The sequence below is a fragment of the Balaenoptera musculus genome, chromosome 3 (genome assembly GCF_009873245.2).
Source record: "Balaenoptera musculus isolate JJ_BM4_2016_0621 chromosome 3, mBalMus1.pri.v3, whole genome shotgun sequence".
In the NCBI taxonomy this organism is placed as follows: domain Eukaryota; kingdom Metazoa; phylum Chordata; class Mammalia; order Artiodactyla; family Balaenopteridae; genus Balaenoptera; species Balaenoptera musculus.
The window spans coordinates 51355142-51363253 of record NC_045787.1 but is presented as its reverse complement, the minus strand read 5'-3'; the positions used below and the strand labels follow the sequence as shown (position 1 = coordinate 51363253).

The window sequence follows — 8112 nt, the reverse complement described above, 5'->3', positions numbered from 1 at the left end:
TACCAGTTAAGTGCACACTGCTGAAAAGCAAGAACAAGAGGACCAAGAGAATTTGTCTAGAATGATGAAGAGCAACTACAATTTAAGAAACAGAATGTACTCGCTATATAATCAAGATGAAAAAGATAATTTACAGAAGGTATTAAGTGTGAAATGGCTGTCTTCTTGGCCTTACCTCAAGTTTTCCTGACAATATCTACCTGGGATGAAAAAGACAGTTTTAAAGAAATAAAAAAATACCTTACAAGAAAAAAATAAATGAAAACATATCAGCTCTTAAAAGTGAACAAAGAGAAAAATCTCTCTCTCTCTCTCACACACACAACACACACACACTCCCTCCTTCCCTCCAGTACCTCTAGACCCTAGAAAGCTTTGCTACCATAAGCCTGTTTAAGAAAATGATTTCACTTTCTCCAGACCTCTTGTATCCCTATTCATGGCCAAATTTTATAAATCAGTGTCTGTCAAGATTAGTATGGTTATTTAAAGATGAATAAACATCATCAAGAAAAATAACTGGCAGCAGGAACCAAATAACTATCTTAATTACCAACATAAAAAACATTTAATAGAGTCCAGAGTACAAGAAAATACTCAAACTTTAAATGACGGCTTTAGACACCACGCAAACATGCACTCTCCATATCAAAACAATTTCTATGCCAGCTAAAACAAGAACAGGATAAACCTAAGATGCTGCTTTGAAATGCATGAACAAATACTTCCCTCTAAAATACTTAGCTTTATTAGAGAAATAGTACTAAAAATAACAAAGATTCAAACAACATTTGTTCTATTCTACTTACATATCATAAATAAGAAGCTTTGATGCAAGACACACACACTCCTTCACAATCTTTCCATATACACCCAAGCATTCTTATATCAAAATAAGCTGTTTACCAGCCAACCGTATGTGGTTGAGTGATTAAAATGACCATCTATACTTTACATAGTAAAGCATTTTCAAAAATTTTAATGTACACAGTGAAAAAAAGGAAAAAAAAACAAAAAAACACAGTAATTCGGAACACATGAGGAGTAATTAAGCAGCTTCATAATCAAACCAGGCTTCATTACTTGCAATAAGGGCAATTCTTTCCATTCTCCACCAAATACTTAAATTTCAATAGTATTAACATTAAAAGAAAACTCAAGTTGAAACCAAGTAACTGATGTGCTACTCAGCTTTTTAAATCTATAAGTAACTCTTCCCATGAGGTAAGGCAACTGAGTAATTTGATTGTATCAGACTGCATTAAACTAATTATACTTGATTTTTTTTAATAACATGCTAATTAAAAGGTATAACTTTTGGAAATACAACAATGAAAAGAGTTCTGAAACTATGAGTTGTGGTCTGGGGGAAAATATTAGCAATGTTGTCATTTTACTACTTGCATACTTTCTGCAAAAAGTGTGCCTAACAATGTCGGATGACCTATATTTTAAGCTTAAGTAAACATATCCTTACACATAAGACAAACTCATATGTTCTCATATGAGAACTGTACTTAACTCATATGTTAAGTACAATTTCTGCACATCATTTATGAGAAGATGACTGAGAGGTAATAATTAAGGCCATCCAATGTAGACAACTAAAGGGTTTTGCTTTAAGTAAAATAAGAACATGCTGCTTCATTTTCACTTATCACAGTATGAAACTGATGGTCCCAAAACTGCATTGCTGTTTTAAGCTCTAAAGTCATTCTTGAAAACAGACTTCCCTCTCATATTAGGTGAACCAAGTAAGAAGCTCTTCTGACATACCGCTTTCACACTTTTCTATGGGAGGGAATGGAATATCCATCTAAATTCCATATGAATTGAGAATGACTAGTCCATATAAAATTCTAGAAAACAGTATACCACATTGTAGAAGGCACTAAAGCTTCAGCTTGTGCTCCCATAGCCCATTTTGAAAACCCAGTTTTCTTTTTATAAATGGCACCTTTGCCACCTACAACTGACAACACACACTGCGATACTGTTCATAATAAGCTTGGAAATGTCAAGAGAGTTCAAAAAGAAATGCTTACTTTGTGGGGAGACCCAATGATTCTGAACACTGAATACTAATATATTATTAGTATTTAACACAGATGTTCTTCCTTTTGAAAAAGAACAGTAGCATGCATTGTCAGTTGGTTTTTAATCCACTTATTTAAGCAACTTTAATCTGTAAAACTATTTTAAAGAAAAACTGCTGTCCTAAACAGTGAGCAAAAGAAAACACAATAGTGAGAATTTAACACAATCACTGTAAATCCTGTGAAGTCAACGTTAAAACTTCTTACATACTCCGCACTTACAAGGGTGTGTATATATTTGCACCAATTTCAAGCACATCATCAATCTGTAATATATTGAAATTTTAAAAAAAAAGTAAAACAATACAAAATCAGTTACTAGCATTTTTTAAAAGAGCCTCCAATGCTTATCTCCAGTCTTTAATGGATAGTACAAATTTAGATCTTTAATGTCCCATTTATTTTAATGGTTCTTGGCAAACACTTAACAAACCACATGACAAGTGTGTCAGCCACCATGGAAATGCACAGCTTTTAGAAGATGAGGAGTTTGGGTAACACCTGCTATTTTCACGACGTCCATGCTTTATTTTCTTACTCAGTAACAAGATGGCCACAAAGTCACCTAACAACTAAAAAAGCTGTTAGCTCATATCTTTATGCTCTACTGGAATTCATCACTGTTTAACATCTTGTTGAGAGAATTAAAAGCTTTGGATTCTACTCCAGCGTGTGTTTAGAGGTGCATCTGTAGGTCCTATACTGCTTCTGTTTTGGTAGAGAGGTTTTCTTCATTTGGTTGACAATTCCCATTTTGCTGTACTTTGTTTTCCTCAGTCCTTGGTGCGTCCTTGTCATCTACTTCTTTTCCCACACTTGAATCTGGCTCTTTATTGTGCTCCTTCTCCTACAATGAATATTTAGGTATACATTTAATATTTTTCTCAAGAGTTGCCTGCTATTACATCTAGTTCTGGCTAAAACTTTACCTTTTGTGAATTAGTCAAACTGGGTATTATCTCCCATTACATTTTCATATAAATAGTACATGCAAACATGTATCAATATGTCCTTTGTACTTCTAATAAAAGATAGGACAATCTATGGAGATTAAGTTAGAACAAAATAGGTAAACAGAAACTCTAGGGAAGAATTCAACAAACATTGCTGACTGACTTGAAAGGTGGAACTGATCGGCTGAAAGTAAAACAGTTCCCATAGATGCCAGGATGGATTTATAATCTGGATACCAAAGAAGCAAAAACGTGGGAATGTAGAAAAGGAAATCACTATTCCTCCTACCAAAGACTGTTTAAGAACAGTCCAAATTCAGCTCTCAACTTAACGGAGAATTAAATGAGAACATGTGGAACAGTGCCTGGAATGTATTAAGTGCTCAGGAGATATTATCAATGTTACTGACAATGATGATAAACCTCTATCAGTATGGGAATAAATAAAACTGTAAGATAAAAGCTTCAGAACTCATAATTGATTTCCAAACACAAATATACTTACCAGTATAATAAGGGAATTAACCTAATTCACAAGTACTTAAAATATTTTATCAAAAAAAAATGAAGGAAAACAAAACAAAAACCCTTACCTGGTGGAATTTGGTTTTCCATTAATTATTCTAATTCAACAAACCTAACTTTGGTATATATTACAAAACCAATGATAACATCACCTGTCAAATTTGCTAAAACAAATATAGTGAGGAAAATGGCAACAAGTAAAAATATTCCAGTACATAGTTAAAATTTTTATTGTATGCCATTCTATGATTCTCTAAAATAAGGAATGCAATTGTTTACACTAGTAAACATTACATTAATTAGTTCCTATCTTCAAAAACTAGGTTAAAAAACTACCAATTTAACAAATAGTAACAAATAGTACCTAAAACATACAAGGTGCTGGTAGTATAAAATTACCTCTATGCAATAAAGAAGAACAATCTCAAACATTAATTATTCAAACCCTAAACACTGAACGACTTGCTTACTTTAAGTGAAGTATTGTTCTTCTCCACCTTTTCCTTCCCATCTCTGTCATTACAACTCTTTCTTGTAGAGGCTGAACGTTCTCTCTCTCTTCTTTCACTGATGTGGTCCCTTTCTTTTTCTCTCTTTTTATCCTTCTTATTTCTGCTATAAGAATATTAATAATATGTCATTAACTTCTAAAAAAGTAAACACCCACTATATTGTTGACAAAATATTCTTACCTAACATTAATGCACTGTAAACAAGCGTATCAGTAACCTGGTGGACCAAATAACATAAATGAGTCCTGTAGCCCACCTAACTCCACCCCACACCCAGTTAATTTTTTAAAGACACACAAGTCATTACCGCAGAGGCCACCAAGTGTTCACATAAAACACAATTCTGCATTATCAATTTCTTAGTTTTGAAACATTCAAGGTTTATTTATCTACTGTAATCAGGATAAAACAAAACCAAATATATAATATTTTTTTACCCATCTTTTCAAAGCAAAAAATGAATAAGCAGAAAATAATAAAAACGATAAAGAATCAGATATGGCTCTCAGGTAAGGCTGAATGACTTCTAGAAAACGTGGAACTTCAAATAACCAATTATGCCATATGCCCTCCCCTCTCATTCACAATTACAAAAAAGTCCCACCCTCCAATTCAAGAGCAAACATTAAGCAGAAGATGGAATGAACAAGTTCCATTTGTAAAAATTACATATCCTTAAAATTAGAGGGAAAAAAATGATGCATTTCATATCAGAAGCATAAGACACCTTCTATTCAAAATAATTAGCCTTAATATGGAATTCTAAACTTTTCTGTCTTAATTATGAATATTTTAAAAATAAACACAAAGACCAGGAGAACAAAGAAAAACACTTAGGAAACAGACCCAAGTACCTATGAAAATTCAATAAAACAAAGGGGTGGCATCTCAAATCACTGGGGCAAAGTTCATCTTTTATAAATAAAAGACTTGGAGACAACTGGATTATTATTTGGAAAGAGACAAAACTGGGTCCATATCTCATTCACATAAATAAATAAATCCAAATGGATTAGAGACCTAAATTTTTTACATGAAACAATACAAGTACTAGAAGAAAACATGAATAAATTTCTTTCTAACTGGAGTGAAGGGAAAGATTTTTTTAGCCATAAATAAAATTCCAGGTACGATAAAAGATTCATTAGTATGCCTACATAAACTTTTGCAAAGCAAACAAAACAAAAACCACTACTAGCATATTCAAAAGAAAAATGACAAAGAAAAACACATTTGCAACATTATTTATGTATGTATATCTTTATATACAACTCTTAAAGCCAAGGAGACAACTACATCAAAAAGCATGAGATTCTTGGGACCTTCCTGGTGGCGCAGTGGTTAAGAATCTGCCTGCCAATGCAGGGGACACAGGTTCGAGCCCTGGTCTGAAAAGATCCCACATGCCGGGGAGCAACTAAGCCCATGCACCACAACTACTGAGCCTGAGCTCTAGAACCCGTGCTCCACAACAGGAGAAGCAACCACAATGAAAAGCTCACATACCGCAACAAAGAATAACCCCCGCTCGCCACAACTAGAGAAAGCCTGCATGCAGCAACAAAGACCCAAAGCAGCCAAAAATAAATAAATAAATTTATTTAAAATAAAAAAAAAAAAGAATGAGATTCTTAGGAATAAATTCAACCAAAAAGGCAAAAAATTTGCTGAAAAGAAATAAAGACATAAATAAATGGAAAAACATCCCATGTTCTTGGATCAGAAGACTTAGAGTTAAGATAACAATAGTATCCAAAGTGATCTACAAATTCACTGCAATCCCTATCTAAATCCCACTGGCACTGTTGGCAGAAAAAGCAAAACCCATTCTAAAAATAATAGGATCTCCAGGGACATCAAATAGCCAAAACAATCTTTAAAATAACAACAAAATTGGAAAACACACAACCCCTGGTTTTAAAACTTACTACAAAACTACAGTAATCAAAACAGTGTAGTACTGGCATAAGGAGAAACTTACAGACCAATGGAAAAGACAGAGATATATGGTCATATGTATGGTCAAATGATTTTTGGTAAGGGTGCCAAAACCCATTCAATAGGGAAAGGACAAGCTTTTCAACAAATGGTGCTAGGAAAACTGGATATCCACATGCAAAAGAATGAAGTTTTAGACTCTTACCTTACACCATATGTAAAAATTACCTCATAATGGATCAAAGACCTAAATATATAAACTAAAACTGTAAAACTCTTAGAAGAAAACACAGGGGAAAATCTTCATGACACTGGTTTTGGCAATGATTTCTTGGATATGACAGCAAAAAGCAAGGAAAGGAAAAAAACAGATCAATCTGAATTCATTAAAATTAAAAAACTTTTGTGCATCAAAGGATACTTACTCAAAGAAAGTGAAAACACAACCCACAGTATAGGAAAAAAATACATGGAAATCATATTATCTGGTAAGGGATTAACAACCAGAATATAAAGAACTACAACTTAACAAAAAACCAAATTATCTAATTCAAAATGGGCAAAAGACTAGAATAGACATTTCTCCAAAGTAGATACACAAATGGTCAATAAGCACACGAAAAGATGCCCAACATCACTAATCATTAGAGAAATGCAAATCAAAACCTTAACAAGATACCATTACACACTCACTAGAATGGCTATCATCAGAGACAGACAATAACAAGTGTCAGTGAGCATGTGGAGAAATTGGAACACTTGTACATTGCCGATGGGAATATAGAATAGTGCAACCACTTCAGAAAACAGTTTGGCAGTTTCTCAAGAAGATAAAGAGAGGATTACTATATGACTCAGCAATTACAACTACTAGGTATAGAAACAAGAACATGTCCACATCAAAACTTGTACACAAATGTTCATAGCAGCATTATTTACAACAGCAAAAAAATGGAAACAATACTACATGTCCATCAACTAACGAATGGTTAAACAACAAAACCTGGTTTTATCCATAGTGGAATATTATTCACCCCTAAAAAGAAATGAAGTACTGATTCATGCTACAATATGCATGAACCTTGAAAATGTTACATTTAGTCAAAGAAGTCAAATACAAAAGACCGCACAGGGACTCCCTGGTGGCGCAGTGGATAAGACTACATGCTCCCAATGCAGGGGGCCTGGGTTTGATCCCTGGTCAGGGAACTAGATCCCACATGTATGCCGCAACTAAGAGTTCACATGCCACAACTAAGGAGCTGGTGAGCTGCAACTAAGGAACCCTGGAGCTGCAATTAAGGAGCCCACCTCCCGCAACTAAGACCTAGTGCAACAAAATAAATAAATAAATTAAAAAAAAAAAAAAAAAAAGGCCACACATATTATATGACTCTATATGAAATGTCTGTTAACAGGCAAATCCACAGAGACAGTAAGTAGATTAGTAGCTGTAAGGATCCATGGGGAGTAACTGCTAATGGGTACAGGCTTGCTTTCAAAGTGACAAAAAATGTTCTGGAACTAAGTAGCAGCAATGGTTGCACAAAATTGTGAACTCTTAAGAAAAATGCAATGAAAATTACTAACAATCACTGAAATGCACTAAGGGTGCACTTTATTTTACATAAACTACTTCTCAATTTAAAAAATAGCTCAGAGGGCCCCTGCCAGCCACTGGTGGGGGACTCTGACCCCCAAGGAGACGGGAGGAGCCCCAAAGTGAACCGGTAGGATGTGGGGGACTGAGGGGGGAGGAGAAGAGGAGGCCAGACAGGATCGGCGCCCCTGAGGTCGGGGAGATCAGGAGAGGCAGGCGGGAGGGGCCCTCCAGAAAGAGCAGGAGAGGAACGGAGGGCGATCGCCTGGCCCACTCGGGCCACGGAGCCTGCGGAGCTCCCAGGCTGGTGCCTCCCCTCCAAAGCCCCCTCTAAGCTGCGTGGGTCCTGGGGGCATAGGAGGGAGGCCGGGAGATCAGGAGAGGCAGGCGGGAGGGGCCCTCCGGGAGCAGCGGTAGAGGAGCAGAGGGCGACTGCCACGCCCACTCAGGCCCAGGGAGCCCACTGAGCTCCCAGGCCGACCCCATCC

At 35.7% G+C, this 8112-nt stretch overlaps 1 protein-coding gene across 7 annotated transcripts in view; it reads right to left on the bottom strand.

The window, feature by feature from the left end:
• Nucleotides 1-959: 959 nt before the first annotated feature.
• Nucleotides 960-8112, bottom strand: part of SREK1 (splicing regulatory glutamic acid and lysine rich protein 1) — a 76025-nt gene continuing 68872 nt past the window's right edge. For 6 of the 7 annotated variants that reach the window (XM_036845788.1, XM_036845784.1, XM_036845786.1 and 3 more), the window contains 2 exons: nucleotides 4045-4189; nucleotides 960-2943 (listed from right to left, as the gene is read on the bottom strand). In XM_036845788.1, coding sequence (XP_036701683.1) covers nucleotides 2794-2943; nucleotides 4045-4189 — 295 coding nt within the window. In that variant the 3' untranslated portion in view covers nucleotides 960-2793. The remainder of the gene's footprint in view (nucleotides 2944-4044; nucleotides 4190-8112) is intronic. The other variant, XM_036845785.1, reaches the window with a different exon arrangement.